This window comes from Alosa sapidissima, chromosome 9 (assembly GCF_018492685.1).
Source record: "Alosa sapidissima isolate fAloSap1 chromosome 9, fAloSap1.pri, whole genome shotgun sequence".
Classification (NCBI taxonomy): Eukaryota; Metazoa; Chordata; class Actinopteri; order Clupeiformes; family Clupeidae; genus Alosa; species Alosa sapidissima.
In genome coordinates, this window is record NC_055965.1 from 8,181,141 (window position 1) to 8,201,890 (window position 20,750).

Here is a 20,750-nt window from a genome sequence, read left to right on the forward strand (position 1 = left end):
GGCGTTGATGACGCGCCGGGGCGTCTCGCGAGGCGTCAGCCGCTCCTTGGTGGGCAGGTTGGAGTGGTAGACCATGGTGGGCACGCCGCAGTAGGGCCCGTGCCAGCCGGGCCGGCACACGCACTTCACCAGCCGCTTGCCACGCCTGGGCTTGGCGCGCAGAGTGCCGGCCTGCTCCTCGGGGGGATACTGCTGCTGTTGCTGCTGCTGCTGCTGTTGAAGCTGGGGGTGCATGGGCTGCTGGAGGAGCTGCCGCTGACCGTGTTTGGTCGCTGCTGCTGCTGCTGCTGCTGCTGCTGCTGTGGGGCCTGCCACTTTGGCCTGGCCACCAGGGGGCGCTACTTCGGTCCCCTGCCGGAAGCACAGGGCGCCGGCTTTGGTGCGCACAAAGTAGGGCGCGCGGTCGTTCTGGAGGTGGTGAACGCGGCTGTGGAGGTCGTCCATGGACTCGATCGGGTCGGGGGGTAGGAGCCGTCGTGGGGTCGAGTTCTTCCACCTCCACCACCACGTGCGGAGCCTCCGGTCTCAGACGAACTACTGGGGGATTGGGGTGCCAGGGCGTCACCTTCTGGCGCTCATTTTTCTCCTGTTGTGGAAAAGAAATTTAAAGTCTTCTTTAAACCCAAGAAAAGAGAAAGGGGAACAGTATAGAAGAAAAGTAAAAACAGTAAACACAACGAAGTATGCCTAATCATTTATCTATCACATTTATCATTATCTATATATATATTTATGACCTCATCACAACTCTTTCTGCACACACTACCAAAACAATAAACATTGTACAGTAGGAACTGCAGATTCTGTGCTTACTTCAATGCCAACAGGATCTCGGTGTGGTGGTTCCTCAGGCCTCCCCCACGGTCTGGGCACTCCAGGATCCTCCCCCACCTCCATCACTAGCCCCCCCGGGTCATCAAGCCCTCCCATCATCCTCTCACCCTCCATGTGCTCCCCGGCCCGGGGCTTGGTGTCCGAGGGCCTGAGGTCCAGCGGCGGCCCCTCCTCGGGCACGGCGCTGGCCAGAGGCGTGGCCCTCTCCCTCCAGAAGAAGCCGGTGACCATGATAAAGGACTTGATGTTGGGGTAGGGGGCGGAGAGCTCGCGCAGCAGCGACACGTAGTGCAGCGCCTTGTAGTAGTGCAGGAAGGAGATGACACACAGGCCCACCGTGCAAAGCAAGAACACCCTATGCCGTCGCATTTTCATCCTGAGGAGCAACAAAAGGAAAGAGGGGGGGGGGGGGGGGGTGGGTAAGGTCCAGAGAGAAGAAACGGAAACCATGTTTAAGGCCAGAATACAATTTTAGCTTTATTGAAATTATACGTGCATTTCCAGGCATTTGCAGAGCAAGGCAGCAAAGGTTAAGCAGATTTCAATGGTTGCAAATGCATTTCCCTGATTGAGAAGGTGACCGCTAAGATCAGTCAGTGATGAAGTTCAGTTTTATATGTATGACGTCCACAACCAGATCAAGCAAATCCAGTTACCACAGGACCAATGATTAGACAGGTGCCCTTTAATCTCCTTTGGTGCATGGATTATTACATGTATGTTTCGGGGCCACTCTGTAGAGCCTTTGAGGTTCTCGAGTGGAATCCTAAATCATATGGATTGATGATTCAGCTGTGATTGGCTAGGAGGAGCTCCCTCCCACTCTCCCTCCCTCCCGATCTCCCTCAATTCTCATTCTCTACGCCTGTCAGAATCTACCATAAAAAATTGGAGGGAGTCGGAGGGGTTGTTCTCACAATCAAAGAAATGCAATCTGGCAAAACTGACACAGAGCACGAGGAGAAGTTTCTCAAGAGGGAAGTGACCTTTGGTTTTACGGCTCCTCATTTGTGCAGCGTCGAAAAGCACTTTAGTTTTCAAGGCACTCGCTACCAGTGCAGGACACCAGGGAATGGGGTGGGGATTTGGATGGAGACAAATAAATAGATGGCAGAAAGCAGGGGACTTTTCTCAAGACCCTTAAAAGAAGTTCCTCCAGTGAAATAGCTGCAATCTGAGTTCTCAGTCGACAAGCCTAATGCAGCACTTGGCTGCACTACAACTGTTAATGTGTCCTCTCTCAGTGAGTGAGTAAGTGAGAATGACCGAGAGAGAAAGAGAGAAAGTGTCAAAAGGAGGAGTGGTGGAGGACAACAACTTCATAGGCTCTGGACTTCCCCTTCAGAATCATTTCCTCTTTTGTCTTTATCAGCACTCTCCCTCTCTCGCTCCCTCTTTCGGTCTCTCTCCCTCCTTCCCTCTCTCACTTTCTCTCTTTCTTTCTTTCACACCTTCATACCGTGTGTCTTTTTATCTAGACTTTTTTTCACGTCTCCTGCTTTTCTTTTGTTGGCGTTCTAAATATGCCTCTCCTCTCTGCCTTATCTCGGTCTCCGCAGCCAGGCGGGCCTGTTCCAACACCACCGGCGCGCCACGCCTGACTGCGAGGAGAAGGACGTTTCGCTCTGGGGCCTGTAATAATCTGCGCAAGAGATAAAAATACAAAGAATATGCTGAGTGTCGAGTTTCCACGGGCCACCAGGCTGCTGGGACTGAGGTAAAATGGGGACGCCTTTAGTTACCGGAGGGAAAAGCCATCGGGGGCCTCCGGGCTCAGGGCCGACTATACTATGAGGAACGATCCGATCTTTTTCCATGCACTTGAGCATAAGTTTAGTGCACTTCAGGGCCACGCTCACTCACTATATACTGAGAGTTCAGGCCAGCGAGATGGATTGTGAAGTGTAGCAGTCATTTTGAAGCAATATAAATGCATCTGGCTTTAGTTTTGTGGCATGCACGTAAACAGAAAGAAATGTCGCTCATGTTGACGCAAGCAAGCCAGTGAAAAGGCTTTCTTTCAGACTGCAGGCAGGAGTGAGTGGTTGGACCAGAGAAACATAATACCAAAAGACAAAATACCAAAAGACAGTGAAGCGCACATGTACAACATTTCTGGGAGAGCCAGGTGCTGCTGAGTGCACACTCTCGTGGGTCATGTCAAACATTAGACACTCACACACGCACCAGATGGCTCTTTCTGGAAATGAACCAACGACCCAGAGAGAATCAGGTGACCTGTCATAAGAGCATGAGAGCAGCCAACCATACTGGTATACAGGGCACCTATTCATCTGTTAAAGGGCAACGCATAGTCAGGTCCAAGGCCTTGTCGCCTCGTTGGAGCCATAAACACGGAAAATTGCTGAGATGAAATTAAGCTCAGCACTCGCCTCTGGTTGTTTATTTGTCGCTTTTACTTTGCCAGCCTGTGTCCACATTGTGACGCTTGGCAGTGGGAAAATAGACTTGGGAGGAGGATTTTCTTAGCGTAGTCTAAATTTAAATAATGTCCTCTGCCACTGTATTAGCAAAGCCAAACATTTGGGGTTTGGAGTCTTGGAGGCGTCTGAAGTGGCAAACAAACTGTGGTGAGCGGCGGCGCACTGAGCGGAACTGTCCACAGCAACGCGGTCAAAGTCGACGTGATTGGGCCAGCTTGAGTGTGGGGGCAAAAGAAACACAAATGGACGTTTAAAAAAAAAAAAAAATGCAGCGCGGATTGTCGTGGCACCCAGGGCGGCGCACGTCTAATGACTTGTCCTCCGCGGCGGGCGCTGTGACTGGATGCCATTATGGACAGACGAGGGCGAGGCGGAAGTGGACAAAAACGGCATTGTGGGTCACCATGGGAGCAGTGGAGGGGGGGCGGGGGGGGCAGGACAAAACGTGCAGCCAAATGGGCTTTAATACAATTAGAGCCCCGGCAAAGAATCAGAACGCTTCTATGCGCTCATCACACATACACACACTTCCTGACACTGACACACATAGACTTTTTTGTCCTTTTCTGTTTTAGTAAGACACAAAATGCTACTATTCCTGCCTGTCTGACATTCCCATAGACATGACCTATTTAGAGGAGAAAACACTGAAAAAGATAATTACCACACACTATTCTGTGCTTTAAATAGCACATTCATAGATTCAGCGTTTTAAATAACAGATTCGCGTGCGCTTTCTGGAAACAGGGTATGGAAGTCACCTTCAGACAAAAGGTCTTAGATTCAGCGTTTTAAATAACAGATTCGCGTGCGCTTTCTGGAAACAGTGTATGGAAGTCACCTTCAGACGAAAGGTCTTATTGAGGCACTGTGATGAAATCATAATTATTGCGCTGCTCTAGCAGCGTCCCCAAAGAATTGTCCCGCTTGGTTGCTCGACGTCTCTGATATCTCCGAATCTGTAGCCTTGACTCTTGACTCAGCACACACGGGCTCTTCCTCCCTGTATGCTTACTATGAAAAGAACATAGAAAGAACGTACAGGAACGTACAAAGAGCGTACAGGAGCAGCCCTCTCTCTCTCACTCTCTCTTCCTGTCCACGGTGCCCGAGGCAGCCTCCCTCCAGGGGCTTGCGGCCTGGGGGGATGCAGTCATTGTCTGTGGTGCCCGTCGTTCCTAACGAGAGGCTTCCTTTCTTTGTGCCTGTTGTCAACACTGGAGCCAGCTTAGCTCGGTTACTTATCGCTCAGACGACTGCAGTGGTGGCACAACGTTAGAGGATGGCTCGGGATTTACAGATCGATCGAGGCCCCCCTCCGCTTCCTGATGAGTCAGATTTCTGAGGAGGAGAGCAGTGAGGCTCGACCTTTGTTAGCCACCGGAGTCAGGAGGCCTCCTACTCCACTGGCAAGTGAGAGAGAGCCAACCATGCAAGCCATGGAGATGGAGGAACCAGGCTAGCAGATATTGACGTGCTAATTTTAAACCCATTCTGCCAAAAGTAATGCACATGCGTTTATACAGATGTAGGGTATTTGAAAGACTATCTCCTCCCTGAATTGAAAATCTGCCACCCACAGCACTGATCCCACTCCCTGAGTCTGCACAGGTATGCAGCAGACATCAGGCGCTCCCCAATGTCAAGGAGAGAGTGTGGGGAAGGGTGCTAAGTGCTTTTAAATAATTCAACGGCACATTTTGAAGAATGAGGGAAGGTGGCGAGGAGTGTGCTGGAAGGCGCTGTTCCACAGTCCAGGAGGAGCGAGAAATATGTGCGGCGGGCTCATCAATAATGGAGGGAAGCGGGTCAGGCAGGGCAGCAGCTCTCTGATGCAGCGGGAGGAGAGGAGCGGCGCTCGCTGACGGATGATAGAGCCAGCCAGCCCACCTGCCGGCCTGCTGGACATAACCCCCCCCCCCCCCCCCACTCCCCAAAATCCCCACCTGAGCGAACATAATGGAGAACAGCTTTGACTCACTAGTGGCTCCATGCATCGTAATCAATCCCCGACCCCCCCCCCCCCCCCCCCAACACACACACGCACACACACACGCCTCCACCCTATTCCTATGTCATTCCTCATGATGTGCTCCTTGGAACGGCCGCCCCCCAGGTGGCACTCGGCCTTGGAACGGGTCCACCACAGATCGGGGCCAGATGTGGTTGAGAGCGGCGGTCTCCCATAGCCTCCTTATAGGAATAAGTGGCTGCTTTTCAACTTGCTGCCGAGCCACTTTGGCCAGCCCCACGAGCACTGGAGCGCGGTGGCAGCAGCCAGTGATGGCAGGGCACACCGATCCCGTCCCGACACTGTTGGGATTGAGCTCTGTCCGCCCCAGGTGAGTCATCCGTTTTTTTCCCAGACAAAACACAGGCGCGCTCTCTGAGGACCTGCACTCGTTTGCCATTGACTGGGTGATTTTTTTTGTTTGTTTTTTTTCTCCTTTTCCTCGGAGGACACTTGCGCCGCTCCTGTCTTGGTGCTGACAAACCACTAGCGTGTAATTAACGTTAACGTGTTATTTAGGCTGAGGACAGCGGATCAGCTAATGGCTGGCTGGGCTTGTGTGAAGGAGGTTTTTGCATGCAGCAACCTTGCAATTACGACACTGTTATGCTCTGCTGCTGTCTAGACACTGAAGTGATAACGCCACATCAAACTAACCCAGCAGGATGACAAGCAATAGGTGAGTATGTGCAATGCATAATTATGTAAAAAATTTTGTTGGTGTTTGGTGTTTTCTGAAAAGATGTACGTCTATTTCACCTCAGACCTATAATTACAGTTGACTGGAGGGCTGATAAATTGAGAAATTGAGATGTAAGAGAGATGGAGGGAGGGAGAGAGAGTGAAAGAAAGAATGAAAGAAAGAAAGAAAGAAAAAAAGAGAGAGAGAGAGAAATTGAGAGATAGAGAGAGGGAGGGAAAGAGAGAGAGAGAGTGTACAATAATTGAACACACTGGCGGCCCCATTGGGGTTCACCATCATGCACCTATAATTACAGTCGACTGGAGGGCTGATAAATTGAAAACAAGACAAAAGTTGATGTAAGAGAGATGTAAGAGAGAGAGAGTAAGAGTTGAGATGCAAAGTCATGACAGTACAACATTTCCACTGACTACCATTGACCTGGGGCTTCACTATCACACACCACGTTACACCACATCCTGCAGGTTACGCGGAGTTTCTGAGCCTGCTCAGCAGTCTCTGTTTTACCGCCTCGCCTCGCTCTCTCTGCTTTCCTCTCCAGTGGCTTCAGGAAGGAAACAGTGACGGGGGTGAACACCCATTTCAAAAGCCAACACCAGAGGAGCAATGACTGACAACAACAACAGATGGCAAAGCCATTACACTCCAGTGCAGTGCTTCTTTTCATTTCACCTACTGTTCCCTGCACGTCCCCGACAAGTCATGTTGAGGCACGCTAACGTTATGCCTCTTTTCTCTTTGCAACATGGCATAGACAGACCATGAGTCACCAAGATGTCTCCTAGGTGTCTTGTCAGGGCACACACACTGTCAGCTTAAGTGATCACTGTGAGCGCCTGGACTTGGAGGCTTAAGGTAGGCAATTGCAGCTCCGTTGGTGGGTGTGCTGTTATTGTTTGACATTGCTGAGGCCTGACTGCTCTGCTGACACAGACGTCTTTGGTAACAGTAAAAAAAAAAACTAAAAAAAAAACCTTGCTGATTGCTGCAATCAGACAGCGGTTGCACAGTGATGAGGAGTAAGAGCTCTCCAGACTAAAATTGACACAAAACAGTGCTTCACTTCAGTGCCACGAGGGCATGCCAACATCTTTCATCAGAAGAAGAGCCAAAAAGGAAAGATGAACAACAAGATCCTTTGGGCAAGGTGGTGGACAATACACAGTAACGTGAGCTCAATCTCGCTGACACCTGAGATAAAGCCTCAGAAATGACCATGCACATTAACACCCTCCTGCAGACCTAACCTCTCTGCTGGCATCTGCATAACTTCAGATAAGGCCTGCATCTCAAAGCAAACCTCCCAGAACAATCACTCGTGAAGCGGAGACTGAGTTACAGCATGCTGGGTGGCAGTGTGTGTGTGTTTGATATGGGTGTATAGTATGTGTGTGTCTGTGTGTGTGTGGAGGGGGAGGGGGGGGGCGTGTCTAACTGATCCCCAGACCCGGAAGAGTGATGGGGCCCCAGACAGGATGGCAGCGGCAAATGCGCGTCTGCGGGGAGCCTGAAGATGAAAGGTGCTACTGGGGTGCTGGCTCTAATCCCGTTATATAAACCTCCTACAGAGTGGAACCAAAATGGCCGCCGCTGAGCTATCAAACATGGAGAAAGCTTTTTCCTCCCTCCCCACCCCCCCTGCGATCCGAGAAACAAACACACACAGTTAGATGCAAGCAAGCATAGCTCTCTCCCCGCGGTGACAAAGTGGATTATTCCCACAGCCCTGGCTGGCAGAGCGAATGATATTTAGATAATGCGTGGATGAGTACGGTAGCCTCTCTGGTAGCATAATAATAATCAAAATAAAGCCTTGCTCCCCTGCATATGGCTGTGACCTTTCCCAATCCGGCACAACTGGCTTTGCTGTGTGCGGCGCATGAATGCAGACTGGAGCAAGGACGCAGGGCTTTGCATAATATGATTTTATTATCAAATGGCACGGTATTTGCACAGGTCACTCGGGGCAGGCGGTCAGCGGGGCGGTCTTCATTCCTAGTCTACAAAGCGAGCTCTTTGTGATGGCAGCCACCTTGTGAAGTGAGAGGAGAGAGAGAGGGGAAGAGAGAGAGATGCCCTCTGTGATAGAGTTCAACCCAACATCCTCCCCAGATCAAACCCACAACGCTGCAGTGCCTCGCTCATCGTAGTCGCTGTGCAGCCGTGCTAGCAGCCTCCGAACTGTCATCTATCTATCTGTCTATCTATCTATCTGGCATGCTAGCAGCCTCCCAACTGTTATCTATCTATCTATCTGTCTATCTATCTATCATGCTAGCAGCCTCCCAACTGTTATCTATCTATCTATCTATCCATCTATCTATCTGCCATGCTAGCAGCCTCCCAACTCTCATCTCCTCCTGCTCTCATCTCCTCCTGCTCTCATCTCCTCCTGCTCTTACCTCTTCCTGCTCTCATCTCCTCCTGCTCTCATCTCCTCCTGCTCTTGACTTGACACCTGTCTGCAGCTGTTTCCCTCCCCATTCAAAAGCCGCAGTGTATAAACTCACTCAGCCGCGCTCGAATGGACACACAGGAAAAGCACACAAGACGTCTGAGGCCATCGTGTTTTCTTTCTTCCCTCGCAGCCTCCACTGGGGCCGGACTCATAAGTGGGTCACTCATCTCGACCACTTAATGCATGTGGGCCATGAAATACAGTTTTGAATATGATTAAGTATTAAAGCAAAACACAATGGCGTGACATACAGAGACATACAAAGAGTGCCATTCAGAGTGCTATCGGGAGGAGAGACAGGGGCGTGTGTGTGTGTGGGGGGGGGGGTTGTGTTGGAGGTCATTGGCCTTTCCTCAACGCAGCCGAGCCTCTGAGCAGAGCAAATGTTTTGTGGAAAAATGTAAGCACACCGCGCAGCACTGACAGATATACGACGGTCAACTTGGGTTTAATTTGAGTTGAAAATCAATGTGTGGGCGGGGGGTTGCACCCAATATATCAGCTTCTCGGACGGCGGCCTTCGCCAGTCCCTCAGCATGCGCCGTGACCTTTGACCCTTCCCCAGAACACACCAGCAGGGGCTTGGATCAAGACTTACAACATGAGAAAGGGGAAGAAAACGGTCAGGTATGTGAAATACAAACAAGAGGGAGAAAGTGCTTAGTGCACCCCCCCCCCCAGCCTCCTCTCACACCTTTAGTTCTGGGAAATGAGCTGGCCAGCGTTGAATCCCAGAGCTAGGTAAATACCGCAGGGCTTGGAGCATCCGCTGTTCCACTAACTAGCGTGATGATCCATTGGCTGGTGGTTGTTGGGGATGGGGGGGTTGGGGCCACAGATGTCCAGAGTTCCCCTCCAGGGCCAACTGTCCTGTGGACAGACGAGGCCAAGATGGTGAGAGAGTCTGTGACGGACCATCAGGCTTGTATCATAGCATGCAGATCTGGCTTTTTCAGACATAACAGACTTAAAGGTTAGTTCAGACGTTTTTAGAGTTGGAACCGTGACGATAGCTCAAACGCTCTGGGAGCAGTAGTTCGCACAAAAAGTGGATGAATAGGAATATATAATAATAAGAAGAAGAAAACTTAAGAAGAACAATAGTGGGCTTGCGGAGCATAGCATGCAGATCTGGCTTTTTCAGACATAACAGAAGGTTAGTTCAGACTTCATCCCTATGGTTGGTCCATAGGGCCCTTTCCACATCAAAGCCAACTTTTTCTCTTTGTTTGGGTTGTTTGCACTCTGAGTGGAATATAATATATGTGAGAGTCATTATGTGGAGCCTTGGGAATGCGTCCGGAGCACAATGACCATGGATTGTATGGTAACCTACAGTATGGCGTGTTGCTGCTCAACACACTTACAAAAGATGCATGCTTTTCATTAATCATAACTGATGTTATGCAACTTTTTTTGCAACAGTAGTTTCACTTAGAAATGTTTCTCAACAAAGACGAAACTGATTTCACAGACAAAAGACATTTTTTGTTCTGTCCAAGTGTCTTTCTCTCTGTTACTGGAAAATATAATCAAGTGACAGAAAACACTTTCAGTCACACAGCACTCAACTCTATGTGTCACTGAGGCGTTCAGTTAAAATCAAGACACACAATTGTGCTTGTGTTCTGAAGTCTTCTAAAGCATAACAGGAGCTTTTTCTCGCTTCATAATGGATCTACTGGAAGTCAGCGCAGAGACAGAGAGTCCAGTGATGTAGCCTTCTTGGCCAACATCCCAAAGCAGGTTTCTGTGTCCGACTCTGTCATCATTCCTGAGAACTGACTGGCCGACTCAATCCTCACACGGGTGTTACACACTGATTCACCGTGAGAGAGCAGGAAGGCTGACGCAAAATGGCGGTCATGTTACTTATTACAGGGATTTGGAGCAGACAGGTTGCCTCAACAATGTTGTTCTGACTAAAAAAAAGGGGTCGAGACAGAAGCAGTTTGTCTCTTTCAACTGAGGTCCAGCTGTAGGCTACCCAGAAGAGCACTGTGTTGAGTTTCTGCTGAAGGGCACAGAAAAACAAACACAAATACTCCTCCTCTCAACTGTAAATCTGAATTAAAATCTAGCTTGTGAAACATGTTTATTCTGAAAATAGAGATTCATGACATACAGCCAGTTCCAACTAGTCGGAGAACAATGAGGCATGTAATGTAATTCTGCAGAAGAGTGAGCGCACCTTGGTTTCACAGTAGGCCCAAATGATGATGAAAAATCATCTGATTACTATGCGCCTGCTTCATAGGCTAGTCTCAAATATATATTAGGCTACTGATTAACATTACTGAGCACAGACTAACCTACCTGCTTAGAGATGAGTCATTCTACTTTCAGAGCAACTGCTGCAAATGAAATCATTCGTGGATGTTCTGTCCTGTATGGTGTCCACTCTCTCTGTCCTTTATGATACTACTGTGGTGCTACTCTCTCACTCACTCTATAAACAACAGCAGTTTCACTCACCTGCTATCTCTGTTGAGAAACTGAAGAGGACACAAATCTCATTAACAAACATGTAACATACATAGCAGTGATCAGCTCAGAATGTGAATGCATGCCCTGATAACAAGATTAATGTGTCCTTTCCCATCAATAAAGTTTCTTTTTGAAGGAATGCCTTACCACTGTTCCTATAGTCTCTTCACCACCACTGAATGGGCTTGTTAGTCTATGACATGTCAATTTACACCCAATGCAATCAGTATTTGGCTTTGGGAAGCAGCTTTGTTTTCATGTATATGAGGGTGCGTTCAATCTCTGGTTCTGTTTTTAACTTGTGTGTGTTCTCAACACAATCTAACATACGTAGCTAATGAATTATTGACCATTTTGCAGCAGACGCTGTGGTTTCCACGTTTTCTTTGATTTTATTCAGCCGTGTTTTTATGGGTCACTGAACAAAGGCGGCTGTGCTAAGTGAGCACATGCACACACCTGGGGGGGGGGGGGGGGGGGGGGGGGGGGGGGGGGTTTCAAAGAGCAGAAAAAAAAGGTGTTCAAAGAGCATCAAATCTAGCCTGGGTGTTCCCATGCTGCCTTGCGCGCGATTTGATTCACGCTGCTAAGGCAGCCTGGAGACCATGGAGCAAATTTTCGCCTGAGATAGGGAACCAATCACAGAACAGGGGGGAAAGCAAGACGATGATGAGCTATGCACAGACGCATTTGATAGACATCCGTGGCACCCAATAAACGGATCTGGGCATTTTTTTCAAATACGAGAAAATTAACGTTTGGTTCCCAGACCACGTCTCATTTGAGAAGTGGTGGCGCTAGCCAGGCTACATCAAATCAGAAACCGATCTAAGCTTTAAAAAGACCTATTCTATCTTGAATCATAAAACTGCCACATTACCACATGACTTGAGCAGCTGTGTCTGTGTGCAACAGTATCCATTGACGTATCCTCTACAGCCAGTCTCCCATCTCCTACTACAGCGCTTAAGCACTGCTGATGGGTGCCGATAAGTGCCGCTGTTAGAGTGAGGTGGTGCAGGCAACGCTGTAACAAAAGGTAGTCAGTTCCACGCCCATCAATCGAGATCTCCATGGAGGTGGCATGAAGACTGGCGCCGCCACTGGGCGTTTACCCAGGGCACCACCTCGCCTGTGCCCGGGCAGCGACTGGCAGCCTCTCAAGACAAGCCGTGTCGAGGCTAGCTTGTGTTTCAGTCAACATACTGCAGCATGCATGTGTGTGTGTGTGTGTGTGTCTGTAAGCAAGTTTTCAGAGTGTACAGTCTAAGCAAAGCATGCGTGTGGGTGCATGAGTTTGTACTTGGCAAGCTGTTTGTGTCGTTGAATGAGGGAGGCCTTTATGGATGTGTTTGTGTCATGGTTTACAACTTACTTCAACGGACTTTCAACTTGTGTGTGTATGTGTGTGTGTGTGTATGTGTATGTGTATGCATGTGTGTGTGTGTGTGTGTGTGTGTGTGTATGCGTGCGTGCGTGTGTGTGTGTATTTCTCTGTGGGTCCATCTGTTAACGTGTGTCCACTGGTATGGTCATCTATGACTACAGACTTCCATTTTACTGGCTATTTCAAAACCACAGCTTGTAAAACGCCAGCTTTTCGCCTAGTCCTTACGCTGGGAACCCACACTCACTCTCTGGTTTCTATTCTCTCTCTCTCTCACACACACACACACACACACACTGACAAACACACACACACACCAACAAACACGTACACACACACACACACCGACAAACACATACACACACACGCACACAAACTCTCTTTTCTTTAGCAAATACCACAACTTGCCAGTAACTAAACTGGGTATAGTTCAGTGCCAGGCTCTCTCCAACTGGTGCCTTCCTGCCCCCTCCACTGCCCCCGCCACAGCTACCTCCATCAGTCATGCCACCCAGCACTGTGTCCCTGTTAGTGTGGGACTGAAACAAGGCATTAACCCAGGAGCTGTGTGTGTGTGTGTGTGTGTGTGTGTGTGTGTGTGTGTGTGTGTGTGAGGGGGAGAGAGAGTGCTTGTCCCGCAATCGCCCATCGCTCTCCCACTGTTGCCGCTGCAGTCTCATGCGATACAATAGAGCTCATTCTGCTCCTTATCCTCCTCCTCCTCCTCTCTTGTGCTTAAATATCGCCTTCCATCAGAGTTCCTTACAATGGCTTCCTATTACACACACACACACACACACACACACACACACACACACTTTACTTTTAAATTCATCCCTTTCAAATGAAATGGTAAAAGCAGTTCTGGCAATGCAAAGGTTCTGGCAGTTCTAGCCATGCTGGAGTCTTTTTAGGCCAGCAGTCAACAATGGTGGATACATTGGTCACACCTGATACGACCAGTCACACACACCATATGCCAAGGCCACTCGTTTCTAGGCTAAGTCACACCCAACTGATTCAAGTCTCAGCCATCACAACAGCTTGTGTTGTCCCCACCATGAACAAACAAAAAGGCCTGAGAGGAGGAGGAGGGAGAGAAAAGAGAAAGAGAGAGAGCCGAAGGTGCCAAGCTGCAAGCTGATATGGCCGCTCAAGCCTCCGAGGCCGAGTAAGTTTATAGGCAGCGCCCTTTTAAAGAACAGAAGGGATAGTAGGCCAAATGGAGAACCGATACCTCCACCTTTAAAACACAGCGCTGAACAAATCTCAGCCTCTCTCATTTACCCAACCCAGCTGTCTTGGCGAGCCAGCCGCCGAAGGCTCTGTTGATCACAAGATGACCACAAGGCAAAGTGTCAGTCGCGAACTCAACATGCGTCAACGAGAGCTCCAAATAGATGGTTTATATACAGCCGTTATAAAAACAAATAAGGTTCTAAAAAGGTCGGGAGATGCTATCAGATGGAGGCTGCCTGCTGCAGATTGTTCTTCCTGTTGACACGGAGTACAAAGAAGGTCTCTCACTGTCACACTGTATATAAACAGCATGGCACAACCACTGGTCTATGATCTAGTTTTACTAACAGTGAACACAGCCTTTTATAGTAAAAAAAAAAAAAACACATCAAATGAAGGTCCTTCATAAGTAGAATCTGCCAATGTCTACATGAACTGGGAATCCTCTCACAGTACAATCACACACATCGCAAGAAGCAGAAGTGCAACTTGAAGTGATATGTGGCACTGGCAGCCATCTTGGAAAGTACCTCGCTTCTCACTGCTGTTGTCAGAGAAATATCAATATGAATTTATTAAACATGCATCAGTTCTGCAGACAGTCTAAAGTGAGAAAGAAAGAAGAAAAAACATAGACTGAGCCATCAAGAAATAAATCAGCTTTTGCGGGTACCTCCAGGCTATCATAACAAGACATGGACCAGTGGATTCTATCAATGGAATTTTAAGTGTTTGGAGGAATTTCTTGGCAAGAGAGGACACAGGGGCACCCACAAAACACAAGAGTCGACCACACACCCACACAAACATGCAAAGTAGAGGAAACCGGCTGCCAAAGAAATGGCATGCAACACAAAGCCAAAACTATGCCCCACACACACACACACACACCTCTGACCAAACTCACCAAAACACATGCATGCACAGCTGCACACGCATGCGCACACACACACACACACACACACACGGCTGAGAGGTCAAAAAGAAGTCAAACAGACTGAGCAAAGTTGTGAGCGGAGCCGTGTGGTTGGAAGTGGATTAAGGGGAGAAATATTAATGCCGCCGCCAACAGGATGGCTTTTCCCTCTCGTCCACTTGGGACTGGGTGGAGGTGGGTGTGTGTGTGGGTGTGTGTGTGCGGGTGGTGGAGCGGTTTTCTCTGGGACACTAAGTGTCTGGGAGGAGGAACACGCCGATTGAGAGACGCTTTAATGATTCATGGGTCCTAAATCCCCGCCATGGAGCCGGCGTACTGCTGGAGGGGTGAGGCTGGGACAAAGGTTCACACACTCCTCCCAGAGGCTGAAAACAACACGGGCCCCGGTACCTACAAAGGGGGGGGGGGGGGACAAAGGGGGCCCCACCCCTCTGAGAGGAGGTGCCATCCAGCCACGGAGAGGTGAGAGAGGGCATGGACGCATCCTCCCAACCTCCGGAGTGGAAGGGTCCAGGAGCGTCCGGCAACGTTGAGACTCAGTTCCAAAGATAATCCTAGTCAAATGCTCTGCTCCCTCTGTCCACCACTCCCTCCCTCCCTCCCTCTCTCTCTCTCTCTCTCCCTCTCCCTCTCTCTCTCTCCAGTTTGATCGCAGCTGGGCTCGACCAAGATGGACAGCTGTGTCAGGGCAGAAGCTGCCTCTCTGTTCTGTGTGTGCTCGCGCTTGCTAATGTTTATGATTCCATGGTCAGCTGGGGAGAGCTACCGAGCCTCTAAATGAACATCCCCACACAAGGTACAACACTTCACCTGCCTCTGTAGCTTTGCCCATGAATCAATATGTAAGCCAATGTAATATAATGTCATAAATGCTGTCATCCCACCCACGCACACACACACGCACACACACACTTCACCTACCATGAAGATGCATTTACCCCACCATTAACTAAATGAATCCATTAAAACCCTGACAGAGAGAGGATGTCTCTCTCTGCTTGCGGCCAGGATTGGCCAGAACCTTCTAGAATGGCTCAAGCGCTTGGACGGATTGGGGGGGGGGGGGGGGGGCACTAAGCAGACAATGTGGAAGGAAGGCATACTGCTGAGGCAGAATGCGGACGCTTTCAGGGGATGGCATGGCAGCTCTGTGTGTGTGTGTGTTTATGTGTGTGTGTGTGTGTGTGTGTATGTGACATGGAAGCGTTTATTCAGCGAATTTTGGACCGGGCGGGCACTGCAGGAGGAATGTCAATTAAATCCCACAGATAAGACTGCAATGTCATTACGTCCTTCACTTAATCTCCCCCATCCCTCTTTCTCTCTCTCTCTCTCTCACACACACACACACACACACACACACACACACACACACACACACACACACACACACACACACACTCCTCTCTCCTTGCACTAAACACATCTCTAAGGTCAAGTACAGGTCAGAGTCTGTTTCTCCCCACATACCCCTGTGAGGGACAGGTATGAAAGGTGACACCAGGCACAACAAAAGGCCGCAGAGTGAGCGTGTGAGGGGACGGGCCAGTAGGGAGGGGAGGTGGGGGCGGGCAGCAGGCTCTACTCTGCTCTGCGACAGGGTTGGCAGTCATGCTGGGGATGGATGGTTGCTATTTTGGCTTGCTTGGTAAACGGGTCCTGGATGCCTGACAAGGAGCACTGTGTGTATGTGTATGTGTTTGTGTGTTTGTGTGTGTATATATGTGTGTGTGAGGACTGGAGCCTTATTTAGCGAGGGGAGTACCACAAGGCTGCCTGCTATGGTTGACAGGGGTGCTCCATCATTCATGAAAGCACCTGAGAGAGAGAGCAAGAGAGGGAGGAAAGGAGGGAGGGAAGGAGGGAGAGAGATGGAGGGAGGGGAAGGCTGACAATGTCAATGTTTGCGGTCCCCTTTGAAGGACACTTCTCAGAGAATTGTGGGCTGACTAATGCATCGAACAAGCAGAAGTGTTTCACATTAACATCAAATAAGGGACAAGATGAAGTGATTTCCTGCAAGCAAGGAATAACAAGAGAAAGGCAAACAGAAAGGTATAACAACAAGGGACACAACCCAGTATCTAACATAAATGATCCACAGCACATCCAATAAAGCAACAGTCTTCACTATTTACACTAAATAGTGTATATTTACCTATATACACTATTTTAACGGCAGATTTCTTCCACATTGCATCAGAGCTTTGCCTTATCTCATCTTGCTAGCACATGTCCTTGATGTTGAACTGGGCCTTCGACACAAAAACGAAATAACATATCATATCTCAGGTCTCCTCCGTTAATGTGTCACTGCTAGTCACCACGGGCACTAGTCAAGACCTCTGCCACAAGCCCTCTCTTTTGAGACGGGCTGGATTTCGCCAACAGATGTAGCAAATCGTATTATCTGCACCACTCCAATCCACTCAGGCAGGTGCCCACTGAGTCTTTGAACACAGACGCATCAAAGAAGCCCTAAGTCGCTAATAAGGATGAAGCCATCAGCCTTGCAGAAAGAAACAGAGTCTTTGGGTAGTGAGATCTCTCTTCCCCCCATCTTGCCCTTTCTCTCTCTCTCTCTCTCTCTCTGTCTCCCCCTCTCTCACTGTTTCTGACTTTCTTCTTCTATTTTCTTTCCAGGCAAAAGATCTTACACTCACCCTGCGTGGGCAAGGAAAGCTCTTTTACTGAAGCGTAGAACTCTTCAGGGCAAAGAGATAGAGAGAGAGAGAGAGAGTATGTGCCAGGAAAAGAGAGTGAGCAGGTTGCGAGAGAAACCGAAAGACAGACTAAGGTAGAAACTAAAGAGGGAGAGAGAGAGAAAAAAGTAATGACAGAAACAAAGAACCTTCTCAGTAGGACAGGAGTAAGCGTATCTATTATAGATGACGGAACCAGAAAATCTAGTCAGGCCTTAAAGCCAAACATTGCACCAACACCAAAACTGAAGAAGCCCCGACCTCCAAACACCAATCTGAACCTCCTCACCACAACAACCTGACATGAGACAGCAGGGGGAGGAAGAGGAGGAGGAAGAGGAGGAAGAGGAGAAGGAGGGGGGCACACTTGACTTGGACCTTGGCTGCCGCTCCTGCAACTCTAATGATTAGAGCACTACATTCCCAAAAGCTAAGGTCATGGGTTTCTGTTTCTAAGGAGTGCAAACAGTCCATATATAATGTGCTGATTTTGTGTGAGCCTGTGCAAGCCTGTCTGCCAGCCTGCCTGCTATGTCAGATTAAATTGTCTGCAGCCAAGTAATGGACTCCTAACACATCAGGGTTAACACCCATGACAACAATGCCTCATGATAATTTCTCCAAAATGCACATCAACAGACCACAATTTAGATCCACTCAGTTAAATGTTCTTCTAATGTGTCTTGATTTGACTCTAACACAAACTCTAAGGTTGACTGAAAATGATCTGTCTCTTCACCACCAAGTTTGCTCAAGACGAAAACACTGAACTGAGAATGCCAGAGCAGATGTTTTGTGGGTGTTGTGAAATGAGTGCTACAGTTGGATCATTGTGCGATAAAGTGTCAAGGCAAAGTTTATACTTTCACCAAAAAAATGCATATTTAGTGCCCCTTCATTTAATGCTGAGGTTAGGCTGCTGAATGTGAGCGTTTTGAAGTCCTACTCTAAGTACCTCATACGACATTGGCAGACTGTATCACAGCAGCAGTGCACCAGTAATGACAATAAATTCTATGTTTGAAACATTGTTACTCCAGTGTAATCAATAAAGATCTCATTCCCAGAGTTGGAAAATGTTGACCTAACTAGGCCTATTTTAAAAACAAATTGGCCACTGTTCCCATCTTACCATGCAAATACTGTTGGTCGTCATATGGTAGGCTACATCTGTTCAGTCTTTTTTGAGCAACCATAGCATAGGCTACTCCTGACTCTCCTGAATGTTGGTCCTTGGGGCAGTGGCAGCAGCAGCAGCAGCGTCTAGCGTGAACGCACGGTCGATCAGCATTAATTATCAGCGCTGCGGTGTAGCGACTGCAGCCTCCCGAGGTACCGCTGTTTCCTAATGCACTGAATCGAGAGGCACACTACAGGGAGCAATGCAAATCTCGGCACCTTGAGGCCGGCTGACTCACTATAGACGTACACTCTACAGGCCTTTATAAACCCACCGGCACTCCTGCAACCACGCCACGATTGGATCAAATAAAGCAAATCTTGTCATAGTCCATTCGGAGTGATGGACTAATCGAGCTATATGAGACTTGCACGTTTTTCTCACTGCTGTTGATACTCTCGTGTTGTTCATCTACTTGGACGAAAACCTCATTTGAAATGGAAGTCTGTGTGGGGCGTGATTGTATTCCAATCTCTCTACGGCACAGACGCATTTTTAATGCATTAGATAAGTGTGTTACAGCTGACAATTCAGCTTAGCAACAACACAGGCTAAAAACAGGCAAAGGCTTTTAAAATAAAAATACAAAATAACCTGATACAATTATCATCACATCATTTTATAGATGGCTTCGTGGTGGTTAGGTCGCCTTTTTTTAACGATTTGGCGGTCCCATTCATCTTATGAAGTGCCAAACAGTATTTGCCCTTATACATGCGGGTGAGTTGGGGTCGCTGGACAGTGTGTCTCCTTACGACACCCTGGCTTACCCCATGGAAATTTACTTGACGACCCCAGGAGGCCAAAAATCATCTGGAACGTCTCCAAAATTTCGTCAGTGACACAGCCGAAATAGCTTGGGCTTCTCCTGACCGAATAATAGCCTACCAATCAATAATCATAGCAATATTATCGATAAAATAGTAATATTAGCTGTAGGGAACATAATTGTCGCCAAGCTATTCACAGGGATTTAGATCAACTATCATAGCACGTCATCACTGCCTTTTCTATTTCAGCACTTTCGTAGTCTATAGTTTTGAGTCAGTCCAGGCCTGTAAAATGAAGGCATCCACGATTGTTTTACATAAAACACACACCCACCAGATGCAGACATACAAGTGTAATGACATGACAGCCCTAGCGCTCGCCTCTCTTGTGCTCTAGCTGAAGAAAAAGAGCTTACCCATCGCCTGTTTTGGGTTGTACCTAGGCTAGATGTTCATTGCGATCCAGAAGATGCTATTGTCGTTTCCTTGGTCGTATTAACAGCCAGAAGTATCCAAGTTATAACGCATCGTAGCTTTCGTGTGTGCCTGGCTACACCAATCTCCATTACATTATTATCTTAACGCAGAGGCGCATAGCCCGCTTACGCTGTGCGGCAAGGCAGAGGCAACACTGTAGATTCTGAGGTAGGCTACCTCTGGATCCCCAGCGGAGAAAATGAGTCGGTCCAGTTGTCTGTTCGTTAGCCGCTCTGTCCATGTAAACCTCGCGTTTCGTACGAAATATTACGGACTGTAGTACTGGATTCAGTGACAGGAGAGAGTGAACAACAACGCTGCATTCAAGATGTTCAGAGCCATTCACTTTGTTGATCGACGTACTGATGCAGGGGATAGCTTATCTCCATCCCGGTAGCCGAGATGCGGGATAAAATGAAAATGATCCTTGCGCCTTCCTACAGCAATTTTGACGGTTTAATGACTCGCGACCCTCTCCTCTCCATCGCCGTTATCTTCGGGCCAGGCCCGTGCGTAGCAGTATGTAACTAGTCCAACTGCTTTCTGGACTAAAATGACGCCTTTCCGCTCGTGTTCAAGGCAGACCCCTCTCCTTTATTTTTCATTCTCTCCCTCTGAAATGACTGAGGTGAGGGAAAAGGAGGGGGGACCGCACGAGACGCCAGCTCCTCCCAGTTTGCTTATCACACACAGGACCCAGGGAGGGGAGTAGCCAACGGAGGGGGCCGAATGAAGGGGTAGTCACAGACGAATCATATATGAACGCGAAAATATAGGCTAACTACAACATTTGCAAGCTCACTAAAAGGTTAATGTAAGAACGCTGCATGTGACAACACTCTAGAGCAAAGCCTGATACAAAATAACTCAATCGAAATGAAACATTGTTTGTTTCGCCCCATACTCGACTATCATCAACTCCAGTTTAACGGATTTGCCATTGCTCTCAAAATCAACAAGACAACAGTTACTTGAGCGTCGACTATTTCCGGAATCATACAGATCTCAGTGTAGCCTGATGTGGTCTACTACTTGACGAGGTCTTCGCTGCAGTCAGCTGCAAAAAGTATTTTCCGTGGTTTGCTGAAAAAGCACTTGTAGTGGCCTCCGCTCAAGGGCTT

At 48.6% G+C, this 20,750-nt stretch overlaps 1 protein-coding gene across 1 annotated transcript in view; it reads right to left on the reverse strand.

The window, feature by feature from the left end:
* mgat3b (beta-1,4-mannosyl-glycoprotein 4-beta-N-acetylglucosaminyltransferase b) overlaps positions 1-20,750 on the reverse strand; it is a 23,132-nt gene extending 2,382 nt beyond the window's left edge. The window contains 4 exon segments of the mRNA XM_042102698.1: positions 1-484; positions 486-586; positions 826-1,210; positions 19,569-20,750. The exon segment at positions 1-484 is cut by the window's left edge and continues 2,382 nt beyond it. Of these exon segments, the coding sequence (XP_041958632.1) occupies positions 1-484; positions 486-586; positions 826-1,209 (969 nt within the window). The 5' untranslated portion in view covers position 1,210; positions 19,569-20,750.